General features: G+C 43.5%; 1 protein-coding gene and 1 pseudogene across 1 annotated transcript in view; one reads left to right on the top strand and one right to left on the bottom strand.

Moving 5' to 3' along the window:
* Positions 1 to 2,938: 2,938 nt before the first annotated feature.
* SLC25A20 (solute carrier family 25 member 20) overlaps positions 2,939 to 21,789 on the top strand; it is a 29,736-nt gene continuing 10,885 nt past the window's right edge. Inside the window, exons 1-4 of the mRNA XM_042929273.1 lie at positions 2,939 to 3,177; positions 7,333 to 7,425; positions 11,812 to 11,939; positions 14,956 to 15,046. Coding sequence (XP_042785207.1) covers positions 3,073 to 3,177; positions 7,333 to 7,425; positions 11,812 to 11,939; positions 14,956 to 15,046 — 417 coding nt within the window. The 5' untranslated portion in view covers positions 2,939 to 3,072. The remainder of the gene's footprint in view (positions 3,178 to 7,332; positions 7,426 to 11,811; positions 11,940 to 14,955; positions 15,047 to 21,789) is intronic.
* On the bottom strand, positions 18,094 to 18,189 carry LOC122214718 (annotated as a pseudogene).

Genomic DNA, 21,789 nt, shown 5'->3' with positions numbered 1-21,789 from the left:
AGATTCTTAACAATGGGTGCTTCTCCAACTCAGTCAAAAAGCTTTAAATATGTTTATGCCAGGACTTAATTCCAGACATTCAGAGTCGGAGCCCTGAAGATCCCAGGGATTTAGAAGAAGCTTGCTGGGTGATGCCACACACACCAGATAACCATACCTAGCACCTTAGGGACCATGTCTTATCAGCGGCACTTTCTTTCTCTTTTATTATTATTTTTTTAATGATGATCCATTTTTGAGAGAGAGAAAGAGAGACAGAGCATGAATGGGGGAGGGGCAGAAAGAGAGGGAGACAAGAATCCGAAGCAGGATCCAGGCTCTGAGCTGTCAGCACAGAGCCCAACGCGGGGCTCGAACCCACAAGATCATGACCTGAGCCAAAATCAGATGCTTAAACGACTGAGCCACCCAGGTGCCCCTCTTTCTCTTTCCTTGATATTTCCCTCAGCCTCAGTCCCATCTTAAACACTGAAATCTAAACCTTCCTTTAACCCTTTGTTCTTTTTGCTTCCCTGCCAAAATTCTTGAACCAGTAATTAACTGAGTCTTAGTGCCTCTACCTTTTTGCTGCCTGTTCAGTAGTCAACCCGCCAGGTCGACACTCCTAGCAAGCTTCTTCTAAAGGTCACCAATGACTAATAGTTAAACCTAAGGAGCATTTAATATTCCTTAGTTTGACCCAGCATTTGATCCTTTCATCCCTTTTACTCAGAGGCGTGATTCTCTTTTGGGTTTCCTCTAAAACTATGGTAACAACTTCTGCTTTGGGGGCTCCTCCTAATATGCCATCCCATTTCCCCATGGTATAGTCTTCCAGGGGTTGCATATACATCTTTATGTTGAAACCTTTCTGGTTTCTGTTTCTGGCCTTCGCCTTTCTCCTAGTTCTCAAGCTGTATACCTAATACTGACCAGATGTATCCACGGATGTGCCATGGGCACCGCAATTACAGTGTGTCTGAAACCCGGAGTTGCTGCAGGTTTCTGGTAATACTAGCTTTTGGGTTCTAACTCCTTTCCCGTCCTTTTATGACTCCTGCCTCAGTTTATGCCTTCACTCCCTTTTGCCTGGGTTGCTGTATTCTCTCTTGTCTGGTCTCCCTGCTTCCAGTCTCTCTCAACACAAGTTCGTCCATCCAAAACAGACTTTCTAAAACAAATCTGATCATGTCACCACTGTGCTTAAAACTCTTTCGTGGCTCCCCATCCCCTCTTAGAAAAAGAGTATGGTGCAGAGTAGACAGGCTTTGGGGCCTTGCCCTAGCATCCTTGCCCTCCACTCCCCTATAGGACTTCTGAACCAGCCAGGCTCAGAGCCTGTTACTCATCCTTCTGCCCCCAGCACATATGGCTCATCTTTCCCACTCCAGGCTTCCCTGTGGTCTGGCAATACCTACAAAGGGGGACTATCATCAGGTCAGCTTGGCAGTGAGGTACCTGCTACAGAGTAGGGGCATGTCTATTGTTCACAGCTTGTTTGTTTGTTTAAGTTTTATTTATTTAAGTAATCTCTATACCCAACAAAGGCTCGAACTCATGACACCAGGATCAAGAGTCACATGCTCTTCTGACTGAGCCAGACAAGCACTCCTGTTCAAATTTTTAATTTGAAAATTTTCAAACATACAGAAATGATGAAAGAATAAGATAGTGAATACCTGGATACCACCCACCTAGAGGCAATAATATAAAAACGTTAGCATTGTTCTTAACTCCTTTCTCACATACCTTATATTCTATTCATTAACAATTCCTTTAGGGTCTCCTTTCAGAATATATCCAAAATCCAAATACTTCTCACCACCTCCTTTTCTGTGCACTGATCCAAACCAGCACCTCTGACCATGACCTTTAGCTTCCTCAAGCCTCCCTGCTTCCTCCTTGCTCCTTACAGTCTATTCCCAGCCAGCAGTCAGAGGGATCCTGTTAAGTCATTTGTCAGACTATGTCACTCCCTTGCTCAAAACCCCAGAATGTCTTTATTATTATTGTTTAATGTTTATTTATTTTTGAGAGAGAGACAGAGTGAGAGTGGGGGAGGGACAGAGAGGGAGACACGGAATCCAAAGTAGGCTTCAGGTTCTGAGCTGTCAGCACAGAGCCCAAAACGGGGCTCGAACCCACAAACCAGGAGATCATGACCTGAGCCCAAGTAGGACGTTTAACCGACTGAGCCACCTAGGCACCCCCAGAATGGCTTCTGTCTACCATCTCCTTCAGAGTAGAAGCTGACGTCCTCAGAGCGGCACACAAAGCCTGTTGAATGTGCCACCAATATCTCCACGTCTTTATCTGCTACTCCTCTTCCTCACTCTGCTGTAACCACAAAGGCCTTTCTCTGTGGTTCTCCAAAGAGGCCAGGCACAGCCCATCTCAGGGCTTTTGTATTTTCTTTTCCTTTGCTTGTTAGGTCCCTCACCCTCCATTCTCCCCACCCCCATGTCTTTGGGCAGGACTCACTTCCTCACGTTCTCAGTGAAACCCTCCCGTACCTACTTAAAATTGCATATTACTCGCCCCCTCTCTCCCATACTCTCTAACCCTCTTTCCGGGTTTTTCTCCATAGCAATTATCACCACTTGATACACTATGCAGCTTTCACTTATTTATCTTCGTCATGGTCTATAAACTCCACAAAGACAGGGATCCGTGTGCTGGGTTACCAGCTGCGCCTCCAGCACGTGGAAGGGCGCCTGGCACTAAGCCGAGCGCGGTCGGCTTCTGCGGAGTGAGTGGAGGAATGCGACGCGTAGAGGAGAAAACATTTAAGTCTGGGAAGACTTTCGGGACGGGTAAAGCTAACCGTCTGCACTTCCAACCTAGCCCGGAAGGGGTCAGGGCCAGCTCTGCTACCTCAAACCACGCCTACAGAGGGGCGGGACATCGGCCGGAAGCCGCCCCCCAGCGGAAGACGGACTGGGCAGCTTAGGCTGCCCCAGGCTCCTGCCCTAGGCTCCTGCCCCGCCCACGCGAAAGTGGGTGAAAGGTCGGCGGTGCCAGCGCTGCGGCTGGTGCAGTGGAGCAGGGCAGGCCCGGAACAGACTGACACAGTGCCGGCCAGACGGACGGACCATGGCAGACGAGGTGAAGCCTATCAGCCCACTCAAGAACCTGCTGGCCGGCGGCTTTGGCGGCATGTGCCTGGTGTTTGTGGGGCACCCGCTGGACACCGTCAAGGTGCGAGGAGACTGGGGCGCGCGCGGGCTGGAGGGAGGAGGCCCCGGCCAGGCGCAGAAAGCAGCGTCTCCCACGAGGCGCAGCCCGGGGCAGAAGCGGGGCCTGTGGGAGCTTCCGTGAGAAGTCCAGGGAATCTCCCTTTCGTTCTTTTTGGGGGTCGCAGAGAAGCTGTTCTTCGCGCCTCAAAGAGTCATACAGCGCAGAGGGAGCAGACTCTAACCGTCCACCAAGGGCTCTGATTTAAAGTTCTCGGTCCGGCATTGCGCCACCTCTTTGGGGATAGGAAAGAAAAAGCACCTGCCCAAAGCTCTGATTGCAGCAAACCTTACAACATTACCAGCAGGATTGAAACAGGTCACCTGTGGTGCTCGCTTCGGCAGCACATATACTGAAACAGGTCACCTGTTAAAGCCCTCCTCAGAAAGAGAGCTAGACAGAGGTACAATTATTCTAGAGATGTCTTTTGACACATTCCTATGGGGCCAAAGTGCCCCCATCATTTCCTTCTCACTTTCCCGTCCCAGAGAGGGGGTTGGCCATCTTCAGCCTATCACCTCACATAAGCCTGATAGGCCTCTGGTGGGAAGTGATCATATCCTCAGGGATAAGCTCCTTCCAAGAAAAGCAGGTGACTGACTTCGCCCAGGGCTGCGTTGATCCTCACAACTCCCAGGTGAGGAAGCCATGGTCAAACTGAGGCTTTGGGAAGGAGGAAACTCATTAGGGCTTGTTCACTGGTCTTCCTCACATCTTGCTTCAATTCTTTCCCCTGCAGCACATTCAGCAAGACCTGCCTGGAGACCAAAGTCCATGCCCTGTGACTTAGCATTCAGAACTTCATCCTAGTTTTCTACCCTTATTTCTGGACACACATTTGGAGGAAATTGACAGATCGTGTCCAGGGTGGGCCTGTGGGGAGCCAACATGAGTCTTACAGGGTGGGAAGTCTGTGTAGGGGACTTAAGACTAGTATGAGAGAATTGTCTGGCCTCTCTTCCTACACTTGATCCACGTAGCCAGATATCTTGTAAGTTCGAGGCATTTGGAACCTCTCTTAAAACAAAACCCTCACTTGCTGCCTTATACAAGTGTTGCTCTTACTTCTGTATCCTCTTGCCCTTCTTTCCCACAGATGTTACTCTCAGGAAGGGCTCAGTGATCTCTGTACTAAAGTGTAAATGACTGAAAATGTTCCCTGGCATTTTTAACAGCCAAAAAGCCGCTTTTTAGCTTAAAACCACAAATTGCTGATTGCAGTCCTTTTGACCTCAGAGAGGCACATGGGTTCCAGTCAAAGCCTGGCCTAGGGGCACCTTCAGAGGTCCAAGGTGACTAGCTGTTGCCTAAGAAGGCAAGGACTGCAGCACTTCAGAGTTGGAGCTTGGAAAGGCTGTGTGGTAGGTGGTAAAGGGCTGGCTGAGTTCTGACTGGAGAAGTGGAGAACCCAGACATTCTGGGCAGGGCAAGAGCAGAAGTGAAGGCAGATACTGGCTTGGCAGTGGGAATCAGGCTGTAAAATAAGATCAACCATGGAGTACTTTAATGTTCTTGCTGGCTTGGATGGTTGATGTCATGATGGAACAGGTGTGAAATCTATACAGAATCACAGAAAGGTATCACTCAGAAGTTTTGATCCATCTCTCTCTCCTTACTGAGCTAGGGAGGTTGTGCCTGATTATGGAGGATCTGAAAGCCAATAAAAGGGATTTCAGATGTCAAGCAGTTCTGTTTTACATTTCTACTATTCTGTCCTGTAAATTCTTCAGACTTGCATGGCCTCTCCATTGCCTAGAAAGTGATTTTCTTATTGTGACATGTGAGGCCCTAACAAATATAAGAATAAGAGATTCTAAAGAAACGGAGGAAGAGCAGGGCGAAAATGGTGCTTTGAAAAGTTTAGTATGATAGCACCATGAGAAGGACTTGGAAGCAGAAGGACTCTGAGCAGGAAAAACAGCCAGGAAGTAGACTGCAGAAGTAATTGGATGTATGAGTTATCTATCACATTATAACAACTTACCCTAAAATTTAGTGATACGAAACAATAACATTCATTAACTCTCATAGTCTTTCTGAGGCAGGGTTGTGGGAGCAGCTTAGGTGGATAGTCTGACTTAGGGTTGTTTGTGAGGTTGCAGATGTTGGCTGGCATCCAGGATGAATAAAGAACTCTTGCAACTCAATAAAAAGACAAATAGCCCAACTGAAAAATGGGCAAAGGACTTAATATTGAATAAATACTAGACAAGCCTATAGAGACAGTAGATAAGTGATTGCAAGGGGCTTAGAGGAGCAAGAAATAGAGAGTAACTACTAATGGTGTGGAGTTTCTTTTTGTGGTGATGAAAATGTTCTAAGTTGATTGTAATGAAGGTTGCACAACTCAAAATACTAAAAACCATTGAACTGTGCACTTTAAAAGGGTGAATTTTATGGTATGGAAATTATATCTTAAAAAGCTGTTGAGAAAAAGTACTGAACCAGGGTGCCTGGCTGACTCAATTGCTAGAGCATATGACTCTTGATTTTTGGGTCTTGAGTTTGAACACCATGTTGGGTGTAGAGATTACTTAAATTACTTAAATTACCCAAAGACAGTGTCCTCCCCCACCCCCCCACCCCCCCCAAAAAAAAGATGTTGTATGGGACTACACTCATCTTAAGGATTGGCTTCCACGTGGTTCATTCACATGCTGGCAAGTTGGTGCTGGCTCTTGTCAGGAGGCCTTCTTTCTTCCATACATGGCCTCTCTAAGCTACTTGAGTGTCCTTATAACATGGTGACTGACTTCCCCCAAAGCAGATAACCTGATATAGAGTCAGGCAGAAGCTGGCCTTTTTGTCACCTAGCCTTGGAAGTCATATAGCATCAATACCACCATACTCTACTTGATAGAAGTAAGTTGGCTGAGTCTGGCCCACATTCAAGGGGAGTGAATTAGGATTTAAATTTGAAGGGGAAGGAGCATCAAGGAATTAGTGGACATAATTGAAAACCACTATACTGGGTAAGAATGGGTTAGGACTTGGCCTAGGAAAGGACTCAGACAGGAAGAAATTAGGATTCTGGAAGCATCTTGAAGGACCACTCCCAATAGACTTGGTGCCCATGTCAGTAAGAGTAGGGAGAGCAATAGGAAGTAGTCAGAGGTGATGCTATGGTTTCAAATCCTGAGGTAGCTAGGTTGCTCTGGCACAAATGGAACATTCATCAGGAAGGTGAGATTCCAGAGGTGATTTGAGTAGGGAGATCTTTACTTGGAAGTTGGAAGTATAGCCCTAAAGATGGGAGAGAAGGTCTGGAGATGGCCAAGTGATAGTCATCACTGAGTAGCAGCTGAAGCCCTGCAATCTGAGTTTTCTGAATGGGATCATGGACCACATGGGTAGGGTGCTAAGCCTGAAGAATGCTGGAGTAGAAAAGGAGACAAAGGAGGGAGTTCTAAGAAGGGAGGTTTCAAGAAGAGACATTTTGAAGCACTGTATATATCAAAAGGTCAAGAAGGATGAGGATCAGCAGAAGTGGGATTAAATCCACCTTACTCAGGGGTGCCTGGGTGGCTCAGTTGGTTAAGCGTATGACTCTTGATTTTGGCTCAGGTCATGCTCTCATGGTTCGTGGATTTGAGCCCCATGTCAGGCTCACACTGGCAGTGCAGATCCTGCTTAGGATTCTATCTCTCCTCTTTCTGCCCCTCCCCAGCTTGCACTCTCCTTCTCTCTCAAAATAAATTTACATATTTTTAAATACATTTAAAAAATCCACCTTACTCCAGAATGCTTTTGTGGAGTGCCTTACCTAACCACCAGCATGCCACCACAAATAGGAAGCTGGTCATAACTATTGGCATATCACTTGAACTCTGTAAACCCAGCCTTCTTATCTGTAAACTGGGAATACCTATCCCATTGGGTCATTGTGGGATCCATTAGGTAAGAAATAAGTGGTGGAAGTGACTAGATGAGGGGAAAAAAAGGCATGCTACTAATGACATGTGAGTACAGAGTTTGAATAAATTGGAGGAAAGAGAAGTCTGAATCTAGCAGGTTAAGCAAGTGCCAAAGACATGTACACAGGCACAACTATTCTCTGTTCAGAGTTTGGCAAGCAGTTCTGTTTCTGGGAGATGATTGTGTTTTAACTTCTGGTTTCAGGTCCGACTGCAGACACAGCCCCCAAGTTTGCCTGGACAGCCACCCATGTATTCTGGGACCTTTGACTGTTTCCGGAAGACACTTGTTAGAGAGGTATGGTATCTAGGTGTTGGGCATTCCTCTTACTCAGAGGACCACATTCACAGAGTTGGTTTGTTGCTTCCCTGGGGGGATAGGGTGTCTTTCTGTTGGAGGGCTAGCCCACAGCTGCGGCTCTCTCGCTGTGCCATCCCATGCCCTCCTGTTGTTGCTCTGGAGTCTTTGATGGTTCCAGCTGCTGTTTTATATGGATGACTAAAGCTAATAAAATGGTTTTCTCATTTGAAAGGCAGAATTCAGGGTGCTTAGGTGTCACCCAGATAAAGAAGGGAGACTGCTAAGTGATGGATTAAGCCTTGGGGGAGAAGTTGTTCCCATGGTTCCCACAGGATCCATGCCCAAGATGGTGCTGCCTTTTTTTCTTTAAGGCATTCTTTCTTTCATCTGTGCTTCCCAGAGCTGAGTCTCATCGGTGTCCCATTGAGGCTTTAGGCTTTGGATCTGCCCCAAATCTTCTGCGCTGGTGGAAGAAAGGCAGGGTTTACATGCCTCTTGGTCAAGGAACACTGAGCATCTGTTTAGTGGCTTGGCAGTGTGCTGGGTCCTGGGGGCCTGGTGAGAATGGCTTATACAAACCCAACTCCCTGCAGGGTTGAATAGGTTTCCTTCGTCCATATGTATGCACATCCTTGGTTTTTGCTGTGCCAGACTGACCTCTCTGCTTTCTGAAACTGCCAGAGGTCTTGGCTGTGCTGCGTGCAAGTGGGTGGGCCAGGATAGTGGAAGGAAGGCTAACCAGGAGGCAAGGGCTTAGTTAGGCCCTTAGGACTTGGACATGCTTTTCAGCCCCGGCAGGGAGCTGTAGGCTTTGGAAGGACTTTGTCACATGCTGCTTTTGTAGATCCTCCTCAGAACCTTCTCTTCCCCCTTCACTCTTTACTGTTTTCTGCCTTTGCACTTTGTCCTCAGACAGTCTGCTTACAGCGTGTGACAATGTTAGACCTTTGCAGGACCCAGGAGTGCCGACTGGTACAGTTGTGCCCCTTTAGTTCAGGAAAGAAGATTGGTTGTGAGTGCCCAGGATCTGCAGAGAGACAGGTTCTCCAGCCTGTGTCTGTGGACTCTCCAGGTGTGGAGCACCACCCTATTTCTCCTGCAGTTCTATCTTAAGCAGCAACTATAGGGGCACCTGGGTGGCACAGTTGGTTGAGCGTCCGACTTCGGCTCAGGTCATCATCTCGAGGTTCGTGAGTTTGAGCCCCACGTTGGACTTTGTGCTGACAGCTTGGAGCCTGGAGCCTGCTTCGGTTTCTGTCTGTCTGTCTGTCTCCCTCTCTCTCTGCCCCTCCCCCACTTGTGCTTTGTCTCTCGCTGGCTCTCAAAAATGAATAAGCGTTATGGGGCGCCTGGGTGGCGCAGTCGGTTAAGCGTCCGACTTCAGCCAGGTCACGATCTTGCGGTCCGTGAGTTCGAGCCCCGCGTCAGGCTCTGGGCTGATGGCTCGGAGCCTGGAGCCTGTTTCCGATTCTGTGTCTCCCTCTCTCTCCGCCCCTCCCCCGTTCATGCTCTGTCTCTCTCTGTCCCAAAAGTAAATAAAAAACGTTGGGAAAAAAAAAAAAAAATTAAAAAAAAAAAAAATGAATAAGCGTTAAAAAAAAAAATGTAAAAGTGGGAAAGCAAGCTGGTGCAGCCACTCTGGAAAATAGTATGGAGGTTCCTCAAAAAACTAAAAATAGAATTACCCTATGACCCAGCAATTGCACTATTGGGCATTTATCCAAGGGATATAGGTGTGCTGTTTCGAAGGGACACCTGCACCCCCATGTTTATAGCAACACTATCAACAATAACCAAAGTATGGAAAGAGCCCAAATGTCCATCAATGGATGAATGGATAAAGAAGATGTGGTATATATATACAATGGAGTATTACTCGGCGATCAAGAAGAATGAAATCTTGCCATTTGCAACTACATGGATGGAACTGGAGGGTATTATGCTAAGTGAAGTTAGTCAGAGAAAGACAAAAATCATATGACTTCACTCATATGAGGACTTTAAGAGACAAAACAGATGAACATAAGGGAAGGGAAACAAAAATAATATAAAAACAGGGAGGGGGACAAAACAAGAGACTCATGGAGAACAAACAGGGTTACAGGAGGGGTTGTGGGGGGGGGGATGGGCTAAATGGGTAAGGGGCACTAAAGAGTCTACTCCTGAAATCATTGTTGCGCTATATGCTAATTTGGATATAAATTTAAAAAAATACAAAATTAAATTTAAAAAGTGTAAAAAAAAATGAGCAATTATAACATTTGTTTTTAAAATTATTCCTTATTTTGTATTAAAGTGATACAAGCACTTGGGTTTGTTACTGAAAGGCTTGTAACAAAGTAGCAAAATGATTTATCCACCTCTTCTCCAGAGGTAATTTTTTTCAGCTTTTCCAGTTGTTTATGCTGTTTCTACCTAAAAAAATATACATTTACAACTATATTTAATACACTTTTTATATGTGTTAGCTACCTATTTGTGGTAGATGATTTTAAGTCTTAACGTTTCTTTTTTTAATGCTTTTTAAAAAATATTTATTAAACTTTTTTTTAATGTTTATTTATTTTTGAGAGAGAGAGAGACAGAGAGAGAGAGCACAAGTGGAAGAGGGGCAGCAAGAGAGGGAAACACAGAATCTGAAGCAGGCTCCAGGCTCTGAGCTGTCAGCACAGAGCCCTATGCAGGGCCCAAACCCGCAAACCACAAGATCATGACCTGAGCTGAAGTCAGATGCTTGACAGACTAAGCCACCCAGGTGCCCCTATTTATCTATTTTGAGAGAGAGGAAAAAGCACACACATGCGCACACGCAGGGGAGTGGCTGAGAGAGAGAACCCCAAGCAGGCTCCGCGCTGTCAGCACAAAGCCCAATGTAGGGCTTGAACTCAAACCGTGAGATTGTGACCTGAGCCTAAACCAAGAGTCACACTTAACCAACTGAGCCACCCAGGTGCCCCTAGTCTTACATTTCTTTATGCCCTCTTTCTGCCCTGCCTGTATAGTTTTATCATATGTTGTGGTTTAATCCAATTTACTGTTTTCATGATTACAACTTTATATATATTTTTTTCCTCTTAAGTAATATAGTATGATGCGCATTTTATTTCTTGTGTGACTTTTTGTTTTTCTTGAGGTTAGGTAAAATAATTGTGTCAGTTTCTTTTGCTTGTGTTTCTTTGAATTGCTGTCTCGGTTATCTTGTACCTAAGAAAGCTCTGTGGAGTACCTTTCTGTTTGGTTTTCCACACTGCCTAAACAGTTGTAATCTGTTCTTCCACTGTGAGTTGTTTTGCTTTGTTTTTTTTGTTTTTTGTTTTTTTTTGGGAAACTTCCCTTCTGGGGTCCTCTATCCTCATACTCTTGTGTGGACTGGCTTCTTTCCAGGCCCACAGTACCCAACACCATCCCAGAAGCCTCCTTTACCTCTCTTGGGCTCAACCCTTGGTCTCCTGGGTCCCAAATCTTTTTCCCTGGTTACGAACCTCATTTGGTTGGGATATCTGTTTGTCTGTTTATTAGCTACTGGCATAGTTGATTTTATCACAAACTACATGAGTGAAAATTGATGTGCAGTCTTACTATTGTTTCTAATAATAAAAACCCTCTGTCTTAGTACTTGGAAAATACAAAAATTTCTTAATTACCTGTCATCTCACTCCAAGGAAGTCAGATCACATTGTACATCTTATCTTCCAGCCTGCCTTTTTAGTGGTCTCTAAGTAGACTTAATAGCATCTTCTCATGTTACAATGTGATTTAATGGCCATGTGACAGTCCATTTATGGAATTCCCATCATTTGTCTCGTTAATCTCCTATTTGGGAGTTTTTTGGATTATTCCAAAATTTTGGGAGCTTATAAATGCCTAATGTCATTCTCTTTTTACATCTCTGAGTATTTTCTTAGAATAAACTTCTAGACACAGAATTTCCTGATGAAAGGGCATGCTGCATATTGCCAGATTGCTTTCCAGAATAAAAGCTGTTTCTGGTTTCTTCAGCAGTGTATAAAAGGACAACTATTTCTGGGGGTTTCTTCCTTTTGTTTTTTTTTTTAAGTTTATTTATTTTGAGAGAGAGAGAGAAGGAGATGCAGGAGGAGAGAGAGAGAATGCCAAGCAGGCTCTGCACCATCAGCACAGAACCCAAGGCAGGACTCAAACTCATGAACTGTGACATCATGACCTGAGCTGAAACCAAGAATTGGACACTTAACCGACTGAGCCACCCAGGCTCCCAGGGGTTTTTCTTCCTTTTGAAAGTTCTCTTCACTCGGAGAAGAGGTGAAGGAAGGAAGCCACAGTTTAGAGGACACAGTACGTCGCTGTTTCAGCAGTATAAAGGGTACTCGTTTAAACAGCTTCTGTTTCTGTGATTCCTTGCAGGGCATCACGGGGCTATATCGGGGCATGGCTGCCCCCATCATTGGGGTTACCCCCATGTTCGCTGTGTGCTTCTTTGGGTTTGGTTTGGGGAAGAAACTGCAACAGAAATGCCCAGAGGATGTGCTCAGGTGAGTACTTACAGGTCTGGAGCACTTGAAGCTGTTCCACCTGGTGGTGTGACATGGGTCAAAGTGAAAAATCTTGGCAGATAGGGAGTGGCTGTCCCTCTGGACCCCTAACACTGGCTCCTGGTTGCTCCACATGAGGGAGGTACTTGAGCTTCTTTTGCCCTGTGAACCAAAGGGAAAAAGAAAACAACCCCGAATCCTCCCCCATCTTCCCTACCAGGTTGTCATAATTTCTTCTATGAAGTAGTATCACTTACTGTGGATATTAGTAATATCAACCCCATAGCATTGAGAGGTCTGAATGTGAAAAAGTATGTAAAATGCCATGAACAGTCCCCAGTGCTACAGCAATGACAACAGCAGCCTTGTCTTCCATCCCCTGCTTGGGAAAAGGGAAGGACCCTTAACCAACTCAGTCACCCAGGTGTTTCTCAATTTTTTTTTTTTTTTTTAGTGTTTATTTGGTTTTGAGAGAGAGAGTGTGTGTGTATGAGCAGGGGAGGGGCAGAGAGAGAGGGAGACACAGAATCCAAAGCAGGCTCCAGGCTCTGAGCTGTTAGCACAGAGCCCGATGCAGGGCTTGAACTCATGAACCAGGAGATAATGACCTGAGCCGAAGTTGGACACTTAACTGATTGAGCCACGCAGGTGCCTCTCAATTTTTTTTTAATTAAACCTTTTTAAATTTTTAATTGAAGTATAGTTGACACATAATATTAGTTTCAAGTATATAATGTAGTGATTCAACAATTACATACATTATGAAATGCTCACATGGTAAGTGTAGTTCCCATCTGTCACCATACAAAGTTATTACAATATTATTGACTATATTCACTATGATGTACTTTTCATCAGACCAGCTTCTTGGCATGCAGGGGGATTCAGAGTGGAAACCTGGGATGATAAGATGTCCTCAGTCTGAGACTTGCAGGGTGACAACAACTCCTGGGAAGGGCTGCAGGCAGCACAGATCCCACAGAGGCTGGCCAGGCCTGGGTCCAAGAGTTTGAGGGAGGAAGCCCAGGGTGCTGTGTGGTTGTTTTCTGTCACTACTTCAGGCCACAGCATGCTGAGTAAGGGTCTAGGACGTAGATGAGATGCTTATAATGTGAAACTATTTCTGGAGTCCTTGTGACCCTCTGAATGTGACAAGCTTCTATAAATAGCCACAGGTGGCCACGAATGTGAATGTGTATGGGGTCCTTTTGAAGCTGTGTTTGGCTGTTGGTAGTCCAAATGTCCCAGGGACACATGTCTTCTCTGAGAAGCTGGTATTCTAGCTCATGTACCAGCTCATAGTTATACTGGGGCGATGCACTAAAACCCCCAGTGGGGTCATTGTTAGTACTTAGACCTGTGGGTTGTATTCCCTGTACAATCACATCAGCATACAAAGAAATACCCTTCCTGCTTGAGCAAAGGTTGAGACACTGAGGACCCCACTCGTATAATCTTGCCATGTTTTAAATTCTGGACATCAGCCCTGCCATGTTTCCCCTCCCTGCAGTGGTATTTGAGGATAGTATGGAAATGAGCATTACCAGCATCTTGGAGTGGATCCCCAAGAAGGTTCAGACTCACAGATACCAGCCTAGGGTGGGGGTGGGGAGTGGCAGAATGGGCCAGGCAGTCATAGAGTGTCTAAAGAGTTCTCTGGGCACACACAGAGAACCCATTCAGAGAAAAGTCCTTATTCCCAAGAGATGGGGATGTGCCTGGCCTGGAGTATGGGCATCCTGCAAAGTACAGAGCATGTTGGTCTCCTGAGGAGAACTTCAGTTGCTGAGAGGGCTCCTCTTGGAGACAGCAGTGTGAACTGTGTCTGTGAAGGAGGCCGTGCATGAAAGCAAGTCTCTTGACTGTTCGACAGCCAACCTGTGTGCTAGGTCTGCATGCCTGAGGTATATGTGTGGGCCCTGCCTGGAGTGAGAATATAAAACAACAACAACAAAAACAGGGCTGTTGAAACGTATGCCCTACCTAGAGGGAAGGACTGCAGTAGATGTCTCTCTACTCCGTTTGACATCTGTTCTCCAGGTCTTGGGCTCTTGTTGAGTGGGACCTGGCTGAAGGCTCAACTGTCAGAGGTTGGGGTCAGGAGGGGCCTGAGGCTCTGGCAAGTAACTGAAGATTTTTAGTAACCTTTCTTAAATTGTGGAGGCTCTGTTGAGATGTTAATTATAGCTTTGTGCTCCATTGCCTCCTGGTGACCCTTGTATTACTAATAGAAAAGGAGATGCCAGAGGTAGCACAGACAGCTGTGTGCTATAGATACCTGGAGCCTCACCTCCAAATACTTCGTGTGGTTTATTCTGTAGGGGCCAGGGTGAGGATCCATCTCTCTGGCCGCTGAGGGATCATTCCCTGCCCAGAGGGCTACAGAACTCATCATGCCTCTCTGGGTACCATCCCTGTCTGGGCCTTTTTCAGCATCTTAACAGCACACTCTTTGCAATTGGCCTGGGTGCCCCTCATCCTGTGGAAATGGCCACAACTGTCCCCCTAGCCTTGATGCTGTCTCGCTTGAGTCTTAGCTTAAAATGTTCTCAGGCCCTTGCTGATCCAGAGGAAGTGAGATTGGAGGGAAACTGGGGTTGACTGAGACCTAAATCTTGAGTTGGAGGCTTTTTTCCACAACAACCCTGAGTTTTACAAATGGGGAGTCAAGGCTCAGTGAAGCCTAAAAACTAATCTGTAGTCATTGTGCATGACAGGCCCAGGCAGGGAACTATGTCTCACTATAAAGCTTCTGTGGGTGAGGCCAACTGAGTGTGCAGGTGGCCTTCTTGACCAAGCTCATATTACTCTTGGTACTGAGACCTCTGCCCTGGAAAATTTGACCTCAGAATACACCTAGAACTTTGCTTTTGTGCAAAATATGATTTATTTCTGCCGGGCTTCTGCCTAGTCCAAGTGCTTATTTTTTCTTACAAAGTCATCCTTCGTGCTGGGATTGCTGCTGTCCTGGGTGGTTAGTCACAGGGGTTGCCTCTGGTTTTTGTTTTCAATACAGCTACCCCCAAATATTTGCAGCTGGGATGTTATCTGGTGTATTCACCACGGGAATTATGACCCCTGGAGAACGGATCAAGTGCTTGCTACAGGTAAGGGTATGAGCTGGTGTGGGGGAATGTGATCTGGGGGGAGGCAGCTAGCTTTTTCCATTCAGTATGCAATTTTGTGTGGATGTTTATGTCCTTTCACCCTTTATAAAGGCTTCAGGTCAGGTGTGCAAAACAGTTTCAAGGTTTTCAAGAGCATGGAAGCAATCGTAGTAGAATCGAGAACCAGGACAGTGTAACAAACCAACCAAAATGTCACACCTGTGATGTGTCATTCTAGACTTATCCACTCTTATTAACAGTACTTCAGGAACTCTGAAAGGTGAACCGTGTTTCTTCAGAGGTGGAAGGGAGGCTACTTCTGCCTGTGTATCTTATGTCTCTACCAGTTGCCCAAAGACTCAGTGCCCTTTGAGTACCTGGCTCATTGACAGCCAAGGGTGTGAATTGGTCTCCTGCCTTACCACACAGGCTCCTTTTAAAACAACAAAGTTACTGCTGTTTTCTTCTAATAGCTGAAGTAATTTAACACATAATTCTTGCTAGAAAATTTTGATAATGCAGAGAAGCACAAAGAAAAAAATGTATTTATCACCCATGATACCACCCCACTGAGGTAACCACTGGTATGTTTTTATGTGAATTCTTCTAGCCTTTTTGGTAAACATGTATGTTAGGAAATGTTAACTTTTGAAATAAAATTGAGGTCACATAATGCATTAGTTTTATAACCAGCTTTTTTCACTTGATGTATCCTAATTTTCTGTGGTTGTTTTTCTCAAGCATCATGTTCTGTATCTTATTTCATTACATGGCTGTCATTTACCCAATAATTCCTTATCTGGGGCATGACAAATTATATACGATAGCGAAGATCTTTATAAATAAGTTTTTGTGTGTATATCTGATTCTTTTCTTTTCTTTTCTTTTTTTTAATGTTTATTTATTTTTGAGAGAGAGAGCCAGGGAGGGGCAGAGTGAGAGGGAGACAGAGGATCTGAAGCAGGCCCCTGCTGTCAGCGCAGAGCCCAATGTGGGGCTCCAACCCACTAACTGTGGGATCTTGACCTGAGCCAAAGTAGGAAGCTCAACTGACTGAGCCACCCAGGCACCCCATGTATACCTGATTATTTTCTTAGAATAAATGTCCAGACATGAAATTAGTATGTTTAAAGGTGTGTACATTTATTTATTTATCTATTTATTTATTTAAACTTTGTTTATTTTGAGGTGGAGGGACAGGGAGAGAGCTAGAGAGACAAAGAGAATCCCAAGCAGTCTCCATACTGTCAGCACAGAGCTCAATACGGGGCTTGATCCCATGAACCATGAAATCATGACCTGAGCCAAGATCAAGAGTCGGACGCTTAACCAACTCAGCCACCCAGGCACCCCCTAAAGGTGTATACTTTAAAAAGTTTTTAAAACATATTACCAAATGGCCCTCCTATAAAGTCCTATCCCTTTCTATTCTCAGTCAATAATACAGGAGCACCCACTGACCAGGAAACTCTGCAGCATCTAATTTACAATCTCTGCCAGTCTCATGGGTGAAAAATTTGCATTGTTTTAATTTTTTCATGTTTTTATTTTTTTAAATGGTTGTTTTTGAGAGAGCACAAGTGGGAAGGGGCAGAGAGAGAGGGACAGAGGATCTGAGGCGGGCTCTGCATTGACAGGCAGCCTGATGTGGGGCTCGGACTCACGAACCACAAGATCATGACCTGAGCTGAAGTCGGTCACTCAACCAACTGAGCCACCCGGAACCCCAATTTTTCTTGTTTGTATTGTTTCTTTATGAAGTACCTATTTTTCTTTGCTCATTTGTTTGTTTTTTTGGCTTATAAAAGCTTTGGACGTGTTAAGGTTGTTAATTACTTACCGTATGTGGCAAGTCTTTTCCATGGTTTGCATTTGTCATTTAATTTTGTGTATTTTTTTGAGCTTTTAACAGTGCAAGCTTTATTCCAATTTTGTGTATTTTTTAATTAAGCTTTTTATTTTGAGATAATTATAGATGTATGTGCACTTGTAAAAAATAATGTAAAGGGAAAAATAATAATACAGAGAGATCACATGTACCCTTTATCCAGTTTTCCCATAAAGGTAACATCTTGTAAAACCCTAGAACAATATTACATCCAGAATATTGATATTGATATGGTAAAGATACAGGATATTTCCATCATTGCCATGGCCACATCCATTTTCCTTCTCCCACTCTAGTTCTTAACTGGCCCAGCAACCATGAGTCTATACTCCATTTCTATAATTTTATAATTTCAAGAATGTTATATAAATGGAATCATACTATAGTAAAGTTCCCAAGTAAACTTTTTGGATTGGCTTTAAAAAATTTTTTTTTGTAATTATGAATTCTTTTTTGGGGGAGGGGGAGGGACACACCGGCGGTGGGGTGGGGTGGGGCACAGACAGGATCTGAAGCAGGCTCTGCACTGACTGACAGCAAGTCCAACGTGGGACCTGAACTCACAAACTGAAATGATGACCTGGGCCAAAGTCAGATGCTTAATTGACTGAGCCACCCAGGCGCCCCTGGATTGGCATTTTTAACTCAACATAATTTTCTGGAGATTCACCAGATTGTTGCATGTATGAATTATTCATTTCTCTTTAATAGTCCATGGTGTGTTTAACTTTTCATCCATTGGAGGACATCTGGGTTGTTTCCAGTTTGGGGCTATTATGAATAAAGATGGTATAAACATTTGTATTCAGAGGCTTTGCTGAGAAAATAAGTTTTCATTTCTCTGGGATAAATGCCCAGGAGTACAATTGTTGAGTCATATGGTAGTTGCATGTTTAGGGTTTTTTTTTTTGTTTTTTTTTTAAAGAGAGAGAACAAACATGGGAGAGGGGCAAAGGAAGAGAGAGAGAGAGTGAGACAGAGAGAGAGAGAGAGAGAGAGAGAGAGAGAGAGAGAGAGAGAATCTTAAGCAGGCTTCTCGCTCAGCACAGAGCCCAATGTGGGGCTCGATCACGCAATCCTGGGATCATGACCTGAGCCAAAATTAAGAGTCGGAAGCTCAACCACTGAACCGTCTGAGCCACCCAGGTGCCCCTTTACCGTTGAGTTTTTAGAGTCCTTTATTCTAGATACTAGTGGTTTAAACTAATAAGAACAAATACTATGCTTGATCTTAGCCAAAATGCCGAGAAGTGATAGATAGATACTAGTGGTTTGACAGATACATGGTTTGCAAATATTTTCTCTCAGTTTATAGTTTGGCTTTTCATCCTCTTAACAGAGTATCTTGAGCAAACATTTTCTTTTTAATGTTTATTTTGTGCTCCCTCTCTGTGTGGGGAAGGGGCAGAGAGAGGGAGAGAGAGAGAATCCCAAGCAGGCTCAGAGCCTGATGCAAGGCTCGAACTCATGAACCATAAGATCATGACCTGAGTCAAAACCAAGAGTCAGATGCTCAACTGACTGAGCCATCCAGGAACCCCTTGAGCAAACATTTTTAATTTTAATAAAGTTGGGTTTGTTAATTTTTCTTTTATGGATTGGACTTTAGGTATTTGAGGCATTGGGTCTCTTTACCTAGCCTGAGATCCCAGATTTTCTTCTGTGCTTTTTTCTAAGTATTCTATTTTTTTTTTTTTTTTTTTTTTTTTTTTTAGAAACAAAAGAGAGAGACAAAGCAGGAGAAGGGCAGGGTCAGAGAGGGAAGGTGACACAGAATCCAAAGCTCCAGGATCTGAGCTATAAGCACAGAGCCTGATGCGAGGCTCGAACTCATGAACTGAGATCATGACCTGAGCCGAAGTCAGACGCTTAACTGCCTGAGCTACCCAGGTGTCCCTAAGAATTCTATTTATAGTTTAACATTTTACATTTAAGTATGTGACCCCATTTTGAATGAATTTGTATATAATGTACAAAAATTTGCCTATGGCTGTCCAATTGCATCAGTGCCACTTGTTGAAAAGACTTATCTTACTTCACTGAATTGTTTACATTATGTTAAAAATCAACTCAGCATAGCAGCACCTGGGTGGGCTCATGCAGTTAAGCGTCTGACTCTTGGTTTTGGTTCAGGTCATGATCTCACGGTTCACGAGTTTGAGCCCTACATCAGGCTCTGCGCTGACAGTGTGGAGCCTTCTTGGAACCCTTTGTTTTCTCTCTCTCTGCCCTTCCCCTGCTCATGCTCTCCCTCTCTCTCTCAAATAAATAATAAACTTAAAAAAGAATCAACTGGGCATATTTGTGTGGATCTACTGCTTTGTTCTGTAGTTCCTTCCATTGATCTATATGTCTATCCTCTTACTAATACTACACAGTCTTGATTAATATAGGCATGTACTAAGTCTTGAAATTGAGTAGACTGATCCCTCCCACTTTATTCTTAAAAAAAAAAAAAAAAAAACTTATTCTAGTTATTCTAATTGCTTTGTATTTCCATATAAACTTTAGGGTAATATAGAAAATTGAGAAAAATTTTGCTGAGATATATGTTAAATCTATAGGTCAATTTGGATGAAATTGATACTGTTTTGAGTCTTCCAATCCATGGACATGGTATGTCTCTCCATTTATTTAGAACTTTAATTTCTTTCATCAGTACTGTGTACTTTTAAGCATCTAAATCCTGTACATGTTTCTTTAAATTTATATTTAAGTCTTCTCTCTTTTTTTGACTTTCAAAAATGGCATTGTAGGGGTGCCTGGCTGGCTCAGTTGGTAGAGCATGTGACTCTTGATGTCAGGGTTGTGAGTTCAAGCCCAAGTGTTAGGTACAGAGATTAAAAATAAAATCTTTTTAAAAATGGCATTGGGAATGGTACTGTAAGTTTAATTTTGTTATCTACATGTTCTTAGCTAGCTCATAGAAACACAATTGATTTTTATATGTTAATCTTATGTCCTGTGACCTTCCTGAATCCCTTATTAGTTCTAGGATTGTTTTTTTTATACAATCTGTGAGATTTTCTATGTAGAAAGTCATGCCATTTGCAAATAGAGACAGTTTTATTTCTTCATTTCTGATATGTTTAACTTTTATTTCCTTATTTCACTGGCTAGAACTTCCAGTACTATGTTGAATAAGAATGACGAGAATGGACATTTTTGCCTTCTTCCCAATCTTACAGGGAAGTATTCACTATTTCATTGTTAAATATGTTAGATATACTTTTTTTTGTAGATGTTCTTTATGAAGTTAAGGAAGTTACCTTCTTTTACCCTTTTTTCTGAGAATTTTATCATGAATGGATATTGACTTTTGTCAAATACTTTTTTTATTTCTGCATGTATTGATGTGATCATGTGAGTTTTCTTTAGCTTGTTAATATGGTAGATTACATCAATTAATTTTCAAATATTGAACCAACTTTGCATTGCTAGAATAGACCCACCAAGTTGACATGGTGTATAATTCTTTTTATATGTTGCTGAATTCTATTTGCTTATGTTTTGTTAAAGATTTTTGCATGTACAATCATGAAAGATATAGGTCTGTCATATTTTTTTTTCCTGTATTGTTTTATCCGGTTTTGATATTAGGATAATACTAATTTCATGAAATGAATTGGGAAGTGCTCCCTTTTCTGTTTTCTAAGAGAGATTGTAGAATTGGTGTTAATTCTTTAAACCTTTGTTAGGATTTTATAATGAATTATGGATTTGGGAGAGAAGAGTTTTAAAATTATGAATTCAATTTTCTTAATAGTTACAAGGCTATTCAAATTAATTATTTCATGTTGGGCAAATTGTGGTAGTTTATGTTTTTGTTTTCTCATCTATGTTGTTAAATTGTGTGTAGAGTTGTTTGTAGTATTCCCTTATTATCCTTTTGATGTCTACAGGGTCTGTGGTGGTATCTTCTGTTTTATTCCTGATATTAGTAATTTGTGACTTCTCTCTCCTTTTTGTCAGCCTCACTAGAGGTTTGTTAATTTTTTTGATCCTTTCAAGAAAATAGTTTTTTGTTGTACTGATTTCCTCTATTTTTCTGTTTTCAATTTCATTGGTTTCTGCTTGTATCTTTATTATTTACTTCCTTTTGCTTGTTGTAGGTTTAATTTGCTTTTCTTTGTTTTTGTTTTTGTTTTACAAATGTTTATTTTTGAAAGAGAGAGCATGAGCAGGGGAGGGGCAGAGAAGGAACAGGGGGACCGAGGATGTGAAGCAGGCTCTGTGCTGACAGTGGAGAGCCCAATGCGGGGCTTGAACTCACAAACTGTGAGATCATGACCTGAGCCACAGTTGGAACACTTAGCTGACTGAGCCATCCAGGTGCCCCTTAGGGAGGTTTTTGAGGTGAGAGCTTATTAGATTGTTGATTTGAGCCTTTTCCTTCTTTCTAATGTATGCAGTCAGTGCTATAGGCTTTCATTTCAGCAGCACTTTAGCTATGTCTTACAAACTTATTTATATATATAAGTTTATTTATTTAAGTAATCTCTATATCCAACATGGGACTCAAACCCACAACCCTGACTGAGATCAGCACTCACGTGCTTTTCTGGCTGAGACAGCCAGGCATCCCAAAGTTAGATATATTTAAAAAAAATTTTTTTTTCAACGTTTTTTATTTATTTTTGGGACAGAGAGAGACAGAGCATGAACGGGGGAGGGGCAGAGAGAGAGGGAGACACAGAATCGGAAACAGGCTCCAGGCTCCGAGCCATCAGCCCAGAGCCTGACGCGGGGCTCGAACTCACGGACCGCGAGATCGTGACCTGGCTGAAGTCGGACGCTTAACCGACTGCGCCACCCAGGCGCCCCAAAGTTAGATATATTTTAATTGCCAGTCAGT

The sequence above is a fragment of the Panthera leo genome, chromosome A2 (genome assembly GCF_018350215.1).
Source record: "Panthera leo isolate Ple1 chromosome A2, P.leo_Ple1_pat1.1, whole genome shotgun sequence".
Taxonomy (NCBI): domain Eukaryota; kingdom Metazoa; phylum Chordata; class Mammalia; order Carnivora; family Felidae; genus Panthera; species Panthera leo.
The sequence above is the reverse complement of the archived record's forward strand: the minus strand, read 5'-3'. Positions and strand labels throughout refer to the sequence as shown.